General features: G+C 38.2%; 1 protein-coding gene across 4 annotated transcripts in view; it reads right to left on the bottom strand.

Moving 5' to 3' along the window:
• Positions 1-1,009: 1,009 nt before the first annotated feature.
• ZMYND11 (zinc finger MYND-type containing 11) overlaps positions 1,010-20,340 on the bottom strand; it is a 106,169-nt gene continuing 86,838 nt past the window's right edge. For all 4 annotated transcript variants that reach the window (XM_085317690.1, XM_085317691.1, XM_085317689.1 and 1 more), the window contains 10 exons: positions 20,129-20,221; positions 18,575-18,662; positions 17,048-17,103; positions 16,305-16,382; positions 15,641-15,759; positions 13,608-13,815; positions 11,615-11,683; positions 9,239-9,511; positions 8,052-8,237; positions 1,010-3,377 (listed from right to left, as the gene is read on the bottom strand). In XM_085317690.1, coding sequence (XP_085173816.1) covers positions 3,255-3,377; positions 8,052-8,237; positions 9,239-9,511; positions 11,615-11,683; positions 13,608-13,815; positions 15,641-15,759; positions 16,305-16,382; positions 17,048-17,103; positions 18,575-18,662; positions 20,129-20,221 — 1,293 coding nt within the window. In that variant the 3' untranslated portion in view covers positions 1,010-3,254. The remainder of the gene's footprint in view (positions 3,378-8,051; positions 8,238-9,238; positions 9,512-11,614; positions 11,684-13,607; positions 13,816-15,640; positions 15,760-16,304; positions 16,383-17,047; positions 17,104-18,574; positions 18,663-20,128; positions 20,222-20,340) is intronic.

Consider the following 20,340-nt stretch of genomic DNA (forward strand, 5'->3'; position numbering starts at 1 on the left):
TCGCCAGGGAAGCCAACACAAGCGCTCGCCTTCCTGCTCTGCATCTCTTCCCTTTCTTCGGGGGGAAATAAGAGGGGAAAATAAGATTCTCCACAGAATTCATGTTTACTTTTAGGCACCTCTCTGGGGCAAATCCTATTTTCACTGAAGCTTTACGCCAGCTTAGTTTTCCCTTCCAGGGAGCGAGCAGAGTCCGGCCGGCGGTTTCGTACGCGTTCCCACCTCCCGCCCTTTCGGAAGGGGCTGCTCGCGCCCCTCCGCGAGCCCTCGGCGTTGCTTCTGCGCCGTCTTCGAGCCAACTGGAAGGGAATTTTCTTTGGATTCTCTTTGTTTTTCTGATTTTTCTAGTTTTGAACACTTAGCAGCCCAGCGTTGTGTTTTTAAGGCACATTACTCACAATCTACAACACTTCTAGTCCTTTTGACTTCCGGACAGTTTTTATTAGTACAAAATACGATGGGTTTTTTCCGACGTTTCGGAGGCCCAAGATAGTTTCACACTATCATCACACTTGTTTACATTCCCTTTAACCATCTTGCATTTAGAACAGCAGAAAGATTTTTCTCACAAATGGTGGCAGTTGCATTTCCTCGGGGTGAAGCCACACAGGGCCTTTCTGGGGCTGATTTAACCCCGCAATGTGATTTATGGAAGCATTTGGAAAGCATATGTACGGATTGCATATGTGCGCTCGCTCGGTGAGGCTAAAATTGGCCCGGTAGCCCCTAACTACGGGTAACAAATCCCAAACATATTTCATGCGTGCAGCCATCTACGATGTGGAAAAGCAAAGCAGCCCTGAGCCGGGCGGCTCACTCCACCTAAAGGAAGCAGGAGGCAGAAACCGCCGCTCCTCCCTGTTTGCAATGTGATCACAGCAAGAACAAAATAATAATAATAAAAAAAAGCTCTTTCTTGGTGAGGAAGAGTAAAAATAGCAGTGTAAGGCATGCCTATGGATGGATCGTAGGACAACTAGCCAGAAATAACAGGGACGCTTTCAGTGAGTTTTTTTTTAAATACATTTATTAACCAATGTTAACACATTAAATGACTCTATATATTGCTAGTCAGAGCAGCTTACAAAATGCCAGAATGCATCATAAACTGGACAGCCACAATGAATAATTACAATGTGCATAGTGGCTAAGCTCAACACTTTAATATAGCTTTATGATTTGCAGAAAAATTAATTTTAAATCATGATTCCTAAAACAATCAATTGTAATTTTACCTAAAACTTATACAAAACCAGGCCACAATCTTTTTTTTTGTTTTGTTTTTTTCTTTAAAACACACAGTTTTCACGCTGTAGTAACTTGGAAATGTGCAACCGTGTCAACAGAGACAAAAAAGCCAAAGTAACACGAATCTTACTTTCATGCAGCTATCAGTTAAATATTACATATTCTGGAATGATTTTACACCAAAAATATTTCCACAATAACTTGCTTTCATAGGGGTGGATCGAAGTTTTTGGAACTTGTAAAGTAATTGAACAAGATTGTTTTTTAGTTGTGAAGTGTTTTACAGTCACAACACAGAGGCGACAAAAGTTAATTACACGTTTATCAGGCAATAATGTAGCTGTGGTAATACAAGTTACCATCTACCTACTATGGTTTCCAAATCAACTTACCACTTAATTTCTGCAACATATTGGGCATTATTTGGCAGTTATCTAGTCAATTAACTTCTATCACCACTGTAAGTAAAAAAGATCAGGATTTCAATGGCAGTTCACAGAAATCTTAGTTATATTTTAATCTTTACAATGACCCTGACAAATCCTAGAGAAAACTTTTTTAAAAGGCTTTCCTCCTGATTCTTCAGCTTCCATCGTTCCATCATGTAATTGTTTTCAATAAATATCAAAGATCTAAATAAATATTTACAAATTATTCCTCTAACTTCTCAAAAAATAGTTGGATGATTAATGGGCATATGACTCAGTCTAAGACCAATCTTGGAAAGAAACTAAAATGCTGAGACACTTTAAAAGAAAAGCTATTTACGTAAGCTTTACATCTATTTAAAAAATGTCTCTGAACATGGATGCAATTCATATATCTATATATAAAACAAACAAAAAAAAAATCATTTTTCAACTATCGATCCATTCCTATTGGTAATGCTTCTTAATCCAGACATTCCGCAAAATACAGACTTTTTACAAATCACGGCATCTTTAATACAAGAAAATTAACATGCAGTATTCTTCATTCTGAGTACAGTGATGGAGCTCGTTATTAGGCAATGACCCATTACTACAAACATAACGGCTTCTGTGAAACGTAAGTGCTTTTTCTCCTCTTGTTATCAAGTTACAATGGACCAGGTGACACCAGATCATAGGCAGTCAAATGACGTTGGACTGGCGAGGCTGAAGGGGGACGCAATAAAGAAATTTGTATGTCTCCTAATTCTGTGTATGAATAAAGGTAGTTTTTTTTTTTGGCTTTTCTTATTCTTGTTACAAGCACTCATGTTAGGACAAAGATGAAATGTGCAAACTTCAAAATTTAAATATTCATTTTTCTCTAAGATCCAGCTCAGTAAAAGATTACCCCAGTTCCCTGTGATTTTAAACTACAAGATCAAAGCTAATATTTTGTTATAAAAGTTATATATTGAAAAGAAATAATGAAAATAAAACACAGTTGGGAAATATTTAAGAAAAAATATGCAGGACTAGCACCTGCTGTGTCAACCCTGTTCCCTAAATTCAATCATGTACCCACTGGTATAACCAATAGATAATGCCTTTAAACAGTAAAATTAAGCTGAACAAAACCAGCTCAACAAGGTTAAGAAATAAACATTACATCAAGGTAGTATGCTGCTTTTTTTTCTGAAACAGTTCTATAGTTCTTACATTCAGATCTAGTTTTTAAATGTTTCTTTTGTTAAACTTGCATTTTTTTTTTTAGATCTGCTGTTTTTAAAGATTAAAATCTCTGTAAAACCTAAAAATGTTTTAAAATTTGCTGAAAATGCAACAAATCCTCTAGTTTAAAATTATTTAAAGTAACCTGCTCCCACAGATGTTAAATTCATTTCGCTGACAAAATTTTGGAGGAGCATTAAACAGAAGATTGAAATTACTGTGCAAAATTTCTTTTACGAAAAGTGTTTAAAGGCTGGTGCAAAATGGGAAGCAAATTCTAAACAATTTTGGCTTCTTGGAAACAAAAACCGCTGTGTCTGAGAATAGCAATCATCGGGGTGGTTTGCTAGGGGAGGAACAGATCTTTCATCTTTTTCTGCGGCAGGTACGTTTGTGTTCGGCATGCCAGTGCTCCTGCTGACACTTGATGGAGCAATAGGAAGTATTCCAGCAGCAGTGGTACATCGCCTCCTCTTCACAGTTGTAGCACTGGAGGGAATAAACAAGCTGGGATTAGCATCCTTGCAGGATAGCCCCAATGCACACACGAGGTTTCCTGCTTGCTCTCGGGCACATCGGCACAGAGGCACTTCTCGTGCACTCATGCTAGGGCCATCTAAGTGCAGAATGGCATTTTTCACACCAACTAAAGCAGTAATCTTTAGCACATCTGCAGAATACTTGCATTTTTCTAGAGTCTGGGTCATTTTTTTTTAAAAAGAATTACCTCTCATTTAAGATACCAAATGGAAGCAGACTCAGATTTTCAACCATACAGTGCAAGAACAGCCTTTTTTAACTATATCTTTGTATAACAGCATCCTGATCTATATCCTAAAAGCTGTGATAAATCAACAGGCACTCATGGAGCAGACAGGTTTTGAGCAACCTTGAAAATCTGTCACTTCACATGGGCTCCTGAGATTTCTACACAAGCCTGAGCTCTCTGGAGATTGCTGGGGAAGGTCTTTTGGGGTTAGGTAAGTCTCAAAAGTCACAACAACAACATTACTGGAGTAAACAAGGATTTGCTACCTAGTGTTTTCTTACAGCTAATTAAGGGTAGGTCTGCAAGGAGGCTCCCAGCACGAGGGAGAGCTGACCAGCAGACAGCGCTGCTATTTGGAGAAAATAAAACTTCATGCTACATTGGTGCTACTGAGAATAGCGAGAAAGCACCTTTTCCTCCAAGTCCTCTAGAAACCAGAGAAGGCTTGATTTGCACAGGCTGGCTAAGTGGACTCTTACACCTTGTGATGCCTGCCAATACAGTGCAAAAACCCAGAAATAATAGATGCTGCACAGCCCATGATTTCTGTGGAAATACCCATTTCTGGGCAGTTCCATGGTAAAGAGAATGTTTATTCTGGAACATGAAGAATGTTCCCAGTTTCTTGGTAGCTGTAAGAGCTACCAGGAAAACAAACTTGTAGCCTCTGAAGAACTAAAAAAGGAATCAACACACTGGTCAATGAGGAGCTACAGCACCCACACGGGTAATGCACCCTTTCTCCAGATGGTTTCATACCCTTCTAAGAGCTCTGCAAGAGCATTATTCTATCAAAATGCTGTAAAGTAGGATGGCATTATTGCTAAGGGAGCTGCTTATACCTAGGACCCTTGATAACTAGGATCTAAAGATCTCATATTTGTCTTTCTGAGGCTGGTATACTCAAAATCAGAGAGTACCTTTAGGAATGCAGTCTCCAACACCTACTGCGGGACTGGGGACAGGCATAGCACAGTCTGTGCGGGCTCCCATCAAACCACACATTCAGGCCAGAGTTACATTTTTATGTCCTGTCCAGCTAAAACATTGTTGATAAAACAGAGAAAACAAATCCAACTGCCTTAAAACGAAACCAAACCACAACAAGCCTATCCAGTATTGAAAGGAAGATCCAAGAAAGCAATTTTTTACATTAGCTAACCTGATAATAATTTATTTACATCAGTAAAAAAGGAACTGCCCTAGCGGCATGCAAAGCGAACCTTTCCATTTTCTTTTTATAACAGCTCCAAGGAAGTTTATTTGTAGCAGTGCCTGCAAACAAGTGCCCTCTAGAGAGTTGTATTCCTGCTTTTTTTTTTGTGTAGCCGGCTGCCCAGGAGCCTGTGGGAACCATTAGGGGCATCCGCGGAAAAGATGCTTGGAGCAGATGTGTCTCAATTACATACAGCAAGGGCATCAGCCTAGAGACCATGTTTACATCTGCTTGCTTGGAGAGATCAAAAAAAGCTAAGACAGAAGAGGACAGCTCTGATCTGTCCTGCTGCTCCTTTTACATATGTTGTCCATAAGCATTGGATGTAAATCTCCACTTACAAAAAGAACATACAGTGTTATCTAAACCGGCACGAGCACATGTGACCAAGAAGGCAAAATGCCAGTTAGCCTCAGGCCTCCACTTCTTTGTATTTTACTCTTTCTAAACATGCTATCCATAGCTTGGTATTTGTTTCAGACAGCATACATCACAGACAATGCTTATTCACTTAAAAACAGAACCTGTTGCAAATTCAAATAAATATACATATTAACAATACTGCATGAGATGGTGATTAAAGATGAACTGTGCATCAATTTAAATAAAGCTTATATGCAAATAAAATAAACAAAAGAGATTAAAAAGAAACATATAGAGAACAGCACTCTAATCTGAACTCTGTAGGCCATTAAATTTCAAAATCTCAAGACTGTTATCCTTGCCTTTCCATTTCTTTTGTTTGCTACTCATTTGAAGTATCTGCACTAAGTCTAAATTCTCCGAGGGTACAAAAGTGGAATTTTATTAAGTCAAGGGGACTGTGACCATTTAGAGCAGCGCAGTATGTGGTTCTTTACACGTTAGGCTCCTGAGGGCTCAAGCATGTCTTCCCCTGGGCTGGCTTACACAGCACCAGCAAAATGATCCCTTGATCTTGACTGGATTTCTTTGTTTAGGTATAAGAAAAATATAAATCTAGCACAAATAATAGAAGCTTTATTCCCACACCTAGACATCTGCACTACTACAAAAAAAAATGTTACTGGTTGTAATTAAAAAGCAAAGCCACCAAAACTCATTTAGTATGTGTTAATTACATGAGATTTTAGTAAGGAGGTATCATTATTGTAATAACAGCATACAACAGTGGCATTACACACAAGGGACTGTCATTAGTACCACCAAAGGAAACATCACGGGGGAGTTGTGTAACTGGACCAAATCCAGCTGCCTGAGGCTGAGTGTTGGCAGACAGATCCACCAGGTTGCTGGCAAAGGTGTTTGTCCTTACTCTCCCTCTCCCGCCACAGGAGAAACCGGCTGCCTACGGCATTTATGGCTGGAGCCACAGAAATATGAAAGCCTGTTGGACGCTCTCTATATTGTTTAACTTTCTTGTGTCGAAAGAGGTATTACGCACATGGTGATCAGATGCAGTGACGTGGTACCAGGGCACTCTCTGATTAGGCTAACAGACATGGCAAAGACCTACTGGAACAAACTAAAGAAAGTCTCAGGAGGGTAACCTTCATGAACCTTCAAAAAACAACTATAGCTAAGAGCACAGACTCATGATCAGTTGTTGTGACTGAATTACTGCAGATCAGCCGAATGGTGGCAACAGTTCACATGTGTACTCTTAACTTTTGACAGAAGAGAGCTAATTTGATGCAGTTTATTGTGGGCAAAGTCAGCTCAGCTTCTCTCAAGTGTCACGGAGAAAAGCACGCGTGCAGACCCTGCAGGCTGGTGACCCAATAAACATGGCAACTTGATCAAGTCTGAGCCTTTAATAACTTCTCTGGTCGGTAAAGGTAGGTATACAAGGAAGTATTCTCTCAGAGACCCAAGCGATCCAGTCTCACCACACCATCAGAAAAACCTCTGCTAGGAACAAAAATGAACTCTACAGAAGCTGTGGCATTTCAAGTGCATGTTTTTTCTCTTTAAAATGCAAAGGCACTTCTAACTGTAACCTACTGTTGCAGTATTTTTTTTTACTCTTCTGCAGAGCAGTTTTGTCTATAGGAAAAAGAATCAGTGATTCTGAACAGCCATTTGCAGTGAAAAGGAAAACCTGCACTGCCGCACTGAGACACAGCTGGCTGTCCCCAGGCAGCAGTGACAGCGGGGACTGCGGCTGCCCATCATGGCTCAGCTGAGCATGCCATCTTGTGGTAAGGCACCGACACACTTCTCAGCCACATTTGGCAAAATCAAAGCTCAAGAAGATGAGTAGAAAATCTTACACTAAACCTTCTCGATTTTATATATAGGTATAAAAACATAGTATAATTTCCTGATCAAAACTTAATTTCCTTGTTCTATGAAATTCAGCTAAGAAATAGTAAAGTTTGTATGTGTGTTAGGCTCACTGATCCTCAAAGTAACAAAGTTTTCACCCATACTGTATTACAGATTAGAAGTAAAGTATGATAGTATTCGCAATGCTTGAGTAGATGCTGTAAAAGTATGTGGGAAAACACACTCCCATCTTGAAAAGAAAATATAAGCGATTAAACATAAAGAAAAAGCAGGGAGAAGTTTGCAGCATGTAACAGAATGGTAAATTAGGTGACTTTTCATTTTTTAAAGGACAGACCAACATGCTTTTTGTAGGCATTATTGCAGATTTGAGCTTAAGGATGGAATATGGCATGCATAGAGGGTGTAAAATATATTTTAGAAAATTATGTCTTATATACACAGGAACATAAAAGAGATACAGAAAAAAAAAGGAGGAAAAGGCCACAGGATGTTTATAACAGCATCATTAGCAGGGAAATCCAAATGGTACAGGCAGAGATTGTACCCTCTAAGATCTTAAGATCAAAGGCATTTGAACATAATGCAAAACTTATCTGATAGGGAGGACAATTAGATCATTATAGCAATGTTTAGAAAAAATATTTTGATGCCAACATCTAGTTGGACTGAAAAAAAGTGGAGCTACTAATAGTAAACAGTGAAGACGGAAAGTAATCAGAACCTGGAGTAGAGAACTGGAGTAGAGAAAATCTGAAATCAATAGTACAAAGGAGGAGAAAACCTGAACACTAAGAGACCAGTGAAAGAGGGCCACAGTCAAAAGTAAGAGAGAAATCACCTTCAAGTAACCTGCCGTCGACATTATACAATTCCAGCTATTCACCCACAATAAATTCTTGACACTTACCCACTGCTTCTTCTTGGTCTGGGAAATCAATTGCTTGTGCTGGCCTGCTAGTTTCTTAATTTCTTCTAAAAACTCTTCTTTGCACTTCTCCTTTACCTGCTTACATTTTCTGTCCATCTCTCCTTGCATGTTGGCCACAGCTTTATTTACAGCCTGCCTTTTCTCCTCTTCCATCTCAGTACGCAGCTGGCACAAAAAAGTAAGACAGTAAATCAAATCAGTGGGCATCTATTGGAATAACTGCATCTTCTTTGAACTTCTGCATATTATTACTAATATGGATAGAGGTCACACACAGAGAAATTCCTCCAATTTAGAAAACAAAAATTTCCCTCCTTTAAAGCTATAATAGAACTTCCATCCATAACCATGTTCATCCATCAGAAAATGCATGTTCACAACAAAAATGCCATCATAATTCTATTTTGCAAGGCAATTATAAAAATAGTTACACAGGTTCCAAGTATATTTTGTTAATGATCACTTGACAAATGTAAGTATTTATTTATCTTAGACAAAGATTTTGTCCGTTCTAAGCCTAAAGCTGCATACAAATTTAGAGCAAACGTATGATGGAAAATATAGAATGGAATGCCCCTGAGTTCCACAAGAGGCACCATTTAAAATTCCTAATGGGGAGGATTCATTTGCCCTAACTCAGGCATCTAGAAGTTTGATGCTTGACTCCTAAAGGATTAACACCTAAACATCCTAGGCTCCTTCCACAGTCCTTCCCTGCAGGAGGAAATTGATCTCCTCTTAAGACAGCTACTTAAGATAGGCCAGATGAATCATTCTCTGCATTGACTTAGGTGAAAAGACTGACAAAAGAAGAATTATTTATGAATAGCATTTAAACAATGATATCGTTTACAACCACACTTGACAGTGGTCACAAAGGCTTTGGAAACAAATAATTATGAATGAACAATTAGTTTCACTTTTGCATCACAGATTTATTTCACTGGAATAGAAACAAAAAAGAAAGAATTTTCTGTTTAAACTAAGATCTATTGGTATAGAAATGGCTTGAAAAGAAATAGTGAAGACTCTTTTAATGTAGTCTCTTTGCAAAAGCTTTTTTTTACCTATTTAAGAAAATACAGATATTACAAAAGCAGAAAAGAACATGACCTGCCCCCTTCCCTCCCCCAACCAGAGTTTAGGTGGTGTTTGATAAGTGGTACCTTTTCCACTGCCTCTCGCACAACTCTCTCAGTTTCTCTTTTGTGATCAGCTTTCATCCTGTCTTTGAAGTCATTAAAGATTTTGGTGTATTTGTCATGGCACATGTTCTGACACACTCCATCATTACTGGTCTGGGTGCTTCGATGCAGCATTTTTGGAGAAGAGGCACTTAACTTCTTGGTCTGAGTTGAGACTGAAACTTTTTCAATGGGCTGAGGCATTGTGGGAATTTCCTGGCTTGAACTTACTGCTTCAGTTTCAGGTTCTGGCTCCTACACAGAAAGAACAAACTTGCAAATCCTCATATCAAAACAGAACGAGGTAACTCTCAGCTCACCTCAAAAAGAAAATGTAGCTGACTAGTACTGGCACAATGAACGTGAAAGTTGTCTGCTGAAGACCTTTCATGCTAACGAGACATGGAACCCCTGAGGAAGACCGCCATCAAGCTGAGTAGGCTCTCTGCTCAGATTTTTCTGACTCCATCTAGGAGCCTTTCAAAAGAAGGTGTGTGGACAGCCCAGGACACTAACTTCTCCACCCTCACTTCCCAAGCAGTACTCACTGCAAACTCAGTGGTGCTACTAAAGGGGCACTGCATGTTTTTCCCTCTGCCGTTCTCCATGAAGGAACTGAGCTGTGCAGCCCATGTGCCTGAACTATGCTGGCAAACTCTGGGCTTACTCTGGGCTCACAGGCTGCACTGGCGTCTGTAATACTTCATTTATTTCACAGAGCTGCTGCAAAGATTGACTAGTATTTCAAAGTTGCTTTGAAGATGAAAGGCTAATGAGCATCTAAATCTTGCTTCTAATAACAGAACTAGATTTGGATAACCAGAGAAGGTTTCTGTAATTATACAGTTATCAGAAATCATAGTTACTGTAGTGTACTATATTGAATTTAGCTCCCTGTGTTATTACAGTGTAATACCAATTGTTCCTGCTCTTCAGGACACATAGAAATAATACACCCGCAAACTATTACTGAGATTTTAAGCATCCAAAAACACAGAAATATTATTTAACTTATATTTTTTAAAGCTTGTTTAACAGCGCAGAGACAAAGTATACAGTCCTTATTACACTAGACTTGTCTGGGATTGGAATTTGTGCTTGTCTCTGAGATGGGGCTGTGGTAACACTGATCAGAACGCTGGTTGTGTATTCCCTTTTGCAATCAATTGCTCTTTAATATATCGCTCTGATTGACTTCTGGATCACTGACCAAATCTGAGCAGTGCTAAGAAGGCAAATGTTAAGACATAAATATATGAAGCAAATCACAGCATTTGCTTGACAGAAAACACAGTAAAAATGACAAGACATCCTCAATTATACATCGACTGAGGAAGATTGCACTCCTCCTGTCTTGCACTCAAATACAATTGGTGCCCCAGGGAGCTACAGTCATGAAAGATGGTAGGTGTACTACTAACTCCATCGAGTTAGTCTCAGGAAACCTGAAGTTCTGAGCTAGCGACGTAATCAGCTACGTGGTCACAGATGCCCAGACATGAGAAGTGACAATGTCTGTCATTCAGGCACCAGTGTCGCCACACATAGTTCTGGCACGGAACTACCTGAAGCCTCCTCTGTATTGGAGTCCTGAGTCCTGTTCCCAGGTCTGTGTCTATGTAGAACAGTAAACATGTCTCTCCTTCTTTTTTCTTATCCAATGACTAATCATATGAAGTTTTGGGATACACAGAATTACAGAAGTAGCTTATAGGGACTTTGCTTAGCCCTCTCCAATAGAAAGGATTCTTTCAACTTTCCCTCATCAGTTGTTATGATTTTTCTTAGCGTTCAGCCTGGCCACTGAAACAAGGCCAGCAGAAAATACTCAAAAGTTAAGAAATACTAGATTTATGGCTCTCTCAGCAACTGCCCCCTTGTGTACAAGCATAATAATACAGTCCCTTAGCTACATGATCACAAGCTACTGTGTTCCCCACTTTCTTCAGTGTACAAGTGGGATAGACAAGAAAGAAAGTTCTATGGGTAAGCTAGGATGTAACATTTTATGAATTTAATATCCTTGATCTTGTAAAATAAAAATATTTTCTAAATGCTGTTGTTTATTAGTTCAACAGACTTATTGAACTAGTTCGGATTTGTCAGTTCTAAAAAAGTTATAAGCTGACTGTTGATTTATTTATGATACAGAATACTACCATAATGATACCAGTGGCTTGCATGTGGCAAATATCATTATGTTTGTTAGCAGAGAGGATCAAGCTAATGGTGCTGGAATTTCTAAGATTAATACTGTAAAGTAAGTAGAAAGTGACAAAAAACCAAAGTGTCTATGACACAATTTCAAACTTTTTCTATGTTGCTAACTCTATAAACATGGTAATCAAGTTTACTTACTTCTTTCTTGAGTTCCATACTCTGGTTACGTCGCCCTTTCTTTGCTCTTGGTTCCTGAGTCACCTTCAGCTGTGAACATTATGAAAAGAATATTGGATCATTCCAAACAATAGCTCAGATATAAAGTGCTTTATGTACCTTTTATTTGGGATTATTTGTCATTTAATTCAGCAAATAGAAAGCTGAATACTGTTCCTAAATGAGGAGTGCATACTCTTCTTCCTACATTGTCAATGATGACTGTGATCTCATGAATGAACAAAATTAATGAACAAGTTCAACATGCATTTACCTTAACCATTCTTTGCTTCATTTCACACAAAAATTCAAACTTTCGTTTTCTGGAAATTTCTGGTATCAGCAAGCCAGAAAGCAGCAACGATCGTAAAGAGAATGTATACGGGCAAAGATAACAAGATTATCTACACTTGCTATAATTGTTTATGATCGTATACATGGAGAGTATTAAACTTCATGCTTTAGAACAAAAGTACATCTCTAACCATTACAAACTAGGATGAGATCTAAGTGAAGGGTATACTATCTTGAATTTGTTTACAGCAAAGCTCTTATTTCGTTCTCTGAAGCATCTTGTACTAGCTAATGTTAGTGATGGAATATAGCAGAATACTTCAGACCCCTGATTTCGACAGCTACTCTAAAGCTTCCGTACCTGAGAAACCAGTGAAACAGATACAACAGTTAAGCAAGTGGGGTGGAATAGAAGATATGCAAATGGACACTTTAAATCATATGATTAATACTTCTGAAAAACTAGGAAAATGTCTCTGTTACCTTTCATGAAAATTTTTGTATTATAGAATGAATATTATTCATTCTATATTGTTGCATGACTGCATATGCTGCTTTAAATCAAAGGGGCTATAAGGGGTTTGCTACACAAACCAGGCTGAAAAGATAAAAGAGTTTTGGTGTGGAGTATCCCCTTAAAACAACATCGAGATCTGTAAGCAGTAAGTTTTTAGCCACAAACTGGAGGACAGAATTGTTTGACCAAAGGGCAAAGGAAGAGAATTAAAACATACTAATCTATTAAAATATAGACATAGAAAGGGGATGGTCATGAAGCAAGAAGACATTGCCAGGGAAAAGGCTGCCAAAAATACAGAGAAGTATCCTGCAAGCTATTACAATCTTCCTGCCAAGTCAGTGATAGTGAATATATAACACTTACTTGGATAATGAAAGACTGACAAGATTCAGCTTTGGTAAGGGAAGATGCACATTGGAAATGCGAATTGTTTTATCTTGGGCCTGTGTACTTTTAATCTTATTTAAAGCAATATAAATTTTCTTGTTTTGCAGAATTATGTTTGAGTTACTTTAGTCCATTGCTGTCACATGCTTCTAAAGTGCAATGTTTGCATTTAGCTTTTAGTTGGACTTGTTGCAAATGTCATGCATGGTTGGTGTTACTCAGGGATCTGTAACGCAGGATACAAAGTGAGCATATTCCGACTGCAAAAAGGCTGAAGAGCTACAGGACTGTCCCTTGATGGGTGTCCAAGGTGGCAGTGTTGCAGTCCATCTGATATCCATGACATTTAATATGAACATGCCTATTTAACTTTAGAAATCTTAGTGACAAACTTCTTGAAACCACCTAGAGGTCATCCAAGAAAATTAGGAAAAACTTTATATACTCTTCATATTCCTAAGCTACAAAACACAGGAAAAACAAGCCTATGAGTCCTCCTGTTGTCACCATAAAACTGCAGGCAGGGCACAACACTAATTTACAAGTAAAGTAGCCCAATATATATCATCTCTTAACTCAATGTACGTCATCTGTCCAGGTTGCTGATGACACTCATGGTCCTGGGCAATTAGCTCTTGCTGACCCTAACTCAGCAGGAGGGTTGGGCTAGACAGTCTCCAGAGATGCCTTCTAACCTCAACCACTCTGTGACTCCATGATTTGTTGTACTCTTTAATAAATTGGACTAGTTGCACACGTTGTGGCGGCTCTAACCTGCTCATTGCTGGTGGAGGAAATACTAGACTCTGCCTCTTCTTCCCCTTTATCTTCATTCTTTGATTTCCAAAATCTTCCCTCGCGAAGGAAACGCTGATGCAGTTCCAGCTCATCACAAGCCTTCTTCCAACCCATACTGCGCTTCACATGCAGCCGATGGATGTTAACTGTGATATCTTGAATGTTTTCTGAAGGGATCCAGGCCCTTTTGAACACATTGTACAGACAGGTTCAGAAACATGAAACACACATGGGGGAACTTGAGACACTGACTTCAAAAGTGGACAGAGTTTAAGCAAAGCCCAGTCACTGACAATTCCTGTTTACTTAGAAGTTTTGTATGTTCAACATATATGAAAACACAGGTCACCTATAGTTAGACATTTGAGTTCCTAAAAAGAGTTGTCAGGTGTTGGCACTATGGCTGAAAATCTCTCTTTTGTCTTTAACGAGCCACAAAAAAACACAGAGCCAATAGCAGTACAGTCTTCTGCTTACTCTCTCCTTAAATGCCCAGAGTCAGACATGGAAACATCCTTATTGAAGGTTCATTTGGTAATACAATTTAGCCCTTGACTTCTTTGCTATAACTGTCAAGGAATATAACCAAGTTATCACTTTGAATGTTGATAATCTGTGGTTGGGGCCACTGTCTATCAGGCCTGAACTCATACTCTTTTGGACTGAATTCCCGCCAGGGACTCGGTTCCGAAGGTACTTTGTCCTCTTAAATATTTTCAGAGAGTCCTCACTGAGTTAGATGGGCAGCTCTTGACATTTTGAAAGAATATTAAAGAAAAAGAGTTATTGTCAGGCACATTTACATGACAGAGTAAATACTGTAATAAATTAAACATCTGCAGCTAGATTCTCAGTTCTTGTAATACAAATAGCATTTCAGTGAAGTCAAAGAAATGATGCTAATTTATACTAACTGGGAATCTGGCCTTTCATTTTTAAAGTCCAGCACAGTAACAAAGCAATGACACTCTAGTAAAACATATTTTGCCTTTTCTACCAGCACAAGTTGCAGGCATCTCATCCCACAAGTACTGCATTGTTTCATTGAATAGTTTGATGCTGTGAGAACTTAATGTCAAAACTACTAATGAGATAAGCTACATTTGCAAACAGATTACTATTCCAAGATAAATCATTCTATCATTGCAACACAAATAAAGGTCCTTTACATACTCTATGCTTATTAGAAAATCTCTTCAGCAGATCATATAACAAATGAAAAAACATTATATAATATAGAAGTTATGTTAAAAGCCATTTAAATAAACAGCTTCATAAAATACTGATACTGGATTCTCAAAGTCTTTTTGGGAGGCACCAGAAAATACCACAGCCATGAATTGCTCTGCAAATGTCTCATTTCCTCATATGCAGGCATATAAATCAAATGGCAATAGAACTGATGTACCTACATTATAGTAACTCTACTATAATCTTCTCAGTAAGCTAAACCGAGCAAGAAAACAACTGCTGGAGATGGAAGTAAAACCTGATCTCTACGGGCACAGTTTCTCATGTAAAGAGTTACTCTTTGAAACTGCAAACCGGGTCACAGCAAGAGTTCTGTCAACATTCTAGCAATAATGCAGAAACATTTTGTGATGTATATTATGTTACTAAAATACAAAACTGCAGTGTGCCTGCTCAGATGAGAACATTATACAAAGCCAATACATCTGGTAGTAGAAGTACATTTCTGTCCAATTTTTGCCTCAGTCTAGATTAGCAGGTTTGAAGAAACAGTCCTATGGACAGCAGTTCATTTGCTTTCTTTAATTAAAACTGCATTAGGTAACATCCCTAGGGCAACTGTGGAAATGGAGTCACTGAGCCACTTGGCAACTTTAGATGTGTTAGACTGAGCTTCAAATTTTCTGAAACAATTATGGCTAAGTGCTCAGTCTTTCTACTGCTGGCAACTAGTTCAGCCAGGATTTACAACATCACAGATGAGATAAACTTGTTTAAGTACTGTTTGTAAAAAGCAGCACATGGAATTAATAAATTACCTTTGGTGGTGATGGCCAAAAAAGCGAACATCAACTTGATTGTCCTCTTTCTGCATGACTTTGGCTGGCCAAAACCCAAAGCCTTTCATTTTGGCCCAAACCAACTCATGATTAGGTATCTGGAAAAAATGTTGCATTTATTATTATATATGAAGCATTATATTAATTTCTCCCACAAATATTTGATGATAATAGCATACTAATATCTTAAGAATATGGTTGCTTTATATATGTAAGTGCTTGTTTTCATTTTTATCTTCTTACAATACGTATTTCCTTGTTAGATGTATTGCTTGGATCAAAGTCAAAAAAAGACAAAGTCTGAAAAGAATGTAACATCTTTTGAAAAAACAGATCCTAAGCATCCCCAAAATTAAGCCTGTCTTTATAGCTTTATTCAAGAGTAAAGTTCTATTTCTGTAAGTTCCTTATTTTCTTGTGAGACTATTGTAACTGCCTGATAACCAAGTTTTATTACCCTTATTGTTATTGCTTTGAACATCAATCAACATTTCACATGTGGAAAATATCTAGGCTTAGAGAGTCTTAACCATACATTTGAAACAAGCCTACTGAAGTGGAATATTCAATGCATGAATAAAACCAACACTGTAGGTATTTATATAGAAAAGCAAACAAACAAAAATCTGTGTCAGCAACATACACATGGATAGCAGAACCAATTGTCAGGTCGTGCATTTGACAAATAGAAACAGTTCTTGCAGAGCTGCAGTTCATCCAGCTGCAAAACAAAAAACAGGTAAATAAGTCCAAAAAATCCTATGTGTGTGACCTCAATAGCATCACTCTCTCTTAAGTAGTAACAATTTTCAGCCCTGCTTGCTTTTTGTGGAGTTACTTCTGTCCATGCAAAACTAGAGGTACGAAACAGGTGTGCTGAGAGTGGATGACAGACAAGCTGCAGAAACATTATTCATGGTTTAGAAAACTGGGGGGAGGGATTTAGTAAAGCTAAAATACAATGAACAATTATTTAAATTCATTAAATATTTAAAGCACATTCTGAAAGTAGTAGTTTAATTGTACAAAAAGAGGAAGTGAAACAGCTGCCTGTAACTTCATTTTTCTATCTCTTCATTTTTCAATGCCAATAACAGAAGTTGGTAAAAATCTCACTTCAGGTTCAATTTATATTAGTAAGTACAATTATTTCTAGCCCAATTATGCATCACTAGATTATTTCAAAATTAAAATTTGAATCTGTTTATTTTCCAAATGATAGTTGCAAAAAACAGAGGGGTTTTGAATCAGCTGTTAGGAAGTTACAAGAAAAAGTTTGCAACAGAATCCATACCCTTATTTTTGTAACATGAAGAATCACTTTTTTAGGTTCTGATATGATAATCAAATGGCTTGTCTATACTTTGGTCACTGGGTACTACTTACTTCATGGCATGTGTCTTTGTAAAGCATCCTTGCTATATCAGCTTGTTCACTGTCCGCTATAAATTAAAAATAAATACTATAAACAACCACAGTATGATCACAGTGCTCACAAAAATTTGCAGCTGTCATTGCTATGACTTTCATGCTATAATTGTCTTGCTTGAAAGTACAAAACATTACTCAGCTTCTTGGATAACTCTTCCATTTAAAAATTTGTGACCACCAATGTTATATTTGTTTGCTCTTTCATGTTTGTATGCAAAAACCCTGTTGGGAGCATTTAAACCAAACAATGCAGTAAGTATACATCTGTGCAACAGCAGCTGGGACACAGGGTTGCTCTTAATATGAATCCATTATTTCTTTCTCTACTAATGTCTTAATAATACACTGCAATCATCCTAAAACATGTATGTCTGCTATCACCACTTTATAGCAAAACAGGTAAAATCACATAAAAATTTTTGCTTAGAGCACTGCTTCACAGTTCCCTCTGCCCCTGTGTATTTCTCTGTTAGCACGTTCAACTCTCTCCCTACCAGTTGGATTGTGCATTTCCTGAGGTTGTGAACAGAACCGATGCCCCCTCCTCCCATCGCTCCAGGCACAAGCTGTATCTGCAGCAGGAGAACCACGTCCTTCATGAAACGATGCCCGAAAAGAACCTTGTTACTGAACGTGCTTCTAGCTTCTGTAGGCTACATGTTTTGGTGGTGTTTTTCACTTCCAATCAGATTGTTCCATAGTACCAAATAGTCATGAAGTACTTTCACTACTTAAGAAGAATCCCTTTTAATGCACTCAATGTTCAAGTCCTGTTTGTCTCAGCTCTAAAACCTTATGAACCAACAAGAGTTGCCTCAGCAATCCAAACAGAGAACAGGTATTCCCTTGCTTGACTGCCTGCAGCTTCCTGCCTTCCAGTAACCTGTTCTGAAGCAACTCTAGCTTGATTTTTTCCAAGCAATTCCTTCTGTAACAGTAGGTCTCTTCAAAGTGCAGCATCTGGCCAATTTATAATGTAGGTAGCCAGCATTAATTTTCTCTGATGGCCATACCTCCACACTGTATCAGCAGGACACCCTTATTCTGGTTGTAGCTATATTTGTTTTCACTATATGGGAAATAATTGCCCACAAGGGAAAAGAAGATTTGTGTCTATACTTCTGCTGACACAAAAAATCAGAGAGTAGACCTCTTTCTACTCTAGAACAACATATGTATACTGGCAGAAATCTGCTTTCTAGGCTGACTTATGAATTAGGCTGCAGAAGAAATACGATGCTAAGGGTGCAAATTCCCACTGAAAGTTTAGCCAGAGAGGATAGAGATAGTTGTATAGGCAGTGGGCAATTACACGTCCTGTAGCACGCTAAGCCTTCTTGCAGCAAACTGTTTGATTTGTTAGGGCTCCCTACCGACCTTATCCACCTTTAAGATTATCAAACACCAAATTTAATTCTGAACTTGTGATTTCCTATAGGCAAAGATAAATCAAAGAGTGCAAGTAGTAAATGTATACTCTACCTCCATAGAAAATCACGGTGTTGTGTAGAAGCAGCTGAGCATCTGCTTTGAACTCCTCATAACTCCTGTACTTCCCTTCATTGACTTTCTACACAAAAGAAAACATAGGATTGTGAAAATGTTGCTGATGTACCTGTATTATGTAGAGAAACTGTCATAGAAATCTGCATTATGCAAGTCAGATCATCACTGCCTTTCCTGTGTACCGAAGAAATACCTACAACTGTTTGACATTGTCTGTCAGTACCTTAACACTGGTTGTGCTGATCCACTTACATAATGCCCAGAGGTAAAATAGGTGATTTAGTGTTTGATTAGGTTGAAAAATTCTCTCGGTTCTAACAGGGTAAATCTGGAGTAGCTGCATTCACTTCCACTGTATAGATGGAATATGATGTTGCCCAGAACAATTAAAGATGTATTTCCTGAGGTGCAGATTTTGTACCTTCAAAATACACGCTAGTTTCAAATCACTACTCCTAGCACCTTCACCTGACAGTCCCTCTTTTCTGATGAAGGCAGATTGCCTTAGTCTTCCAAACTCATAAAAAAAGCTTACAGGGATCCATGCAGTGCATTTTCTTGCTACAGTCTTTTCTCTGATAAGGAATACAGTATTTTCAGTTGTGCTCTGCTAAGAGCACCTATGAGAATTGTACGGCAGACAAAATATCATCAGTTTCTGGCATGCTATCAAGGCCAAAAAGACCTTGTGTGGGAGCAGGTGAAGGTGACACAGTGAGAATAAGGCTTGACAGATGTTGAGGTACTACCAGTGTTGCCACTTCCTCAGGACAGAACAAATAGTGGTGGTCTCCAAAACTATTAATGTAGCTATTGTTTATCCATGTGTTTCAGTAACATAAAAAAGGCTCTTAACAGCTATGGTTGTAAAGGGCAATATATACTAAAACATGTCACAGCAATCCAGATGCTGTCATGAAAAAGATGAATATGCTATTCATTTTTGTCATGTGTAGTTGATTCATATGAGTCCTGGTCAGAACTTCACTTCAGAAAGAAAGGACAACATATTTAATAGTACTTTATTTCTGGAACAATTAACACAAAACAGATGTTTTAAGTCAGTCTTGTTTTTTTGCCATCAACAAAATGATTGGCTCTTTATGAATCATTCAGATGTTTATAAAGTTGACGTCTATATAATGCCTTAATGACTAAAACTGAAATCTGGTCAAACACATTTGGCTAGATATGCTCACACAGGCGCTCAAGTCCATATTCAGTGACTTAAATAAAGGGTACTTTCCCTAAAAATTTCAACTACCCAGAGGCCTTAGTAAAAGCTTTAGTGAAAAAGGAATTGAGGGTACTCCATGTCTGAATACTAGGCAATACTCAAAATGTTTTTATTTGGTCACCTATTTATAGAGAAAAGTTTGAAATTTTAACTCCATATTGAATGCTGGAAACAATGCTGAAATATTGAGTATAAAGAAAATTAAACTGAATAGTGATTTAGCCCTTAAGGTTTACCTTTACTGTTAAAAGACACCATAAACAGTGTAAAAGTTAGAAAGCAAGTCACTCTACCTCCTGTATAGTAGGAACATCAACAGCTGAGTGCACCAGCCTCCTATACATTGGGTGTTTGTTGTCCTTCCCTTTCTTGTTTAGGTCTATAGCCTGAAAGGACCATGAGACAGTGCAAGTTATTGCTTTTAGAATCTGCTTAAAACACAAATGGAATATTAAGAAATTGTAATAGTTTGGAGTATTCCAGGTGGGGAAGACACAAGGCCAAA

The sequence above is a fragment of the Rhea americana genome, unplaced genomic scaffold, assembly GCF_003343005.1.
Source record: "Rhea americana isolate MKP2758 unplaced genomic scaffold, rheAme1 scaffold_50, whole genome shotgun sequence".
Lineage (NCBI taxonomy): Eukaryota > Metazoa > Chordata > Aves > Rheiformes > Rheidae > Rhea > Rhea americana.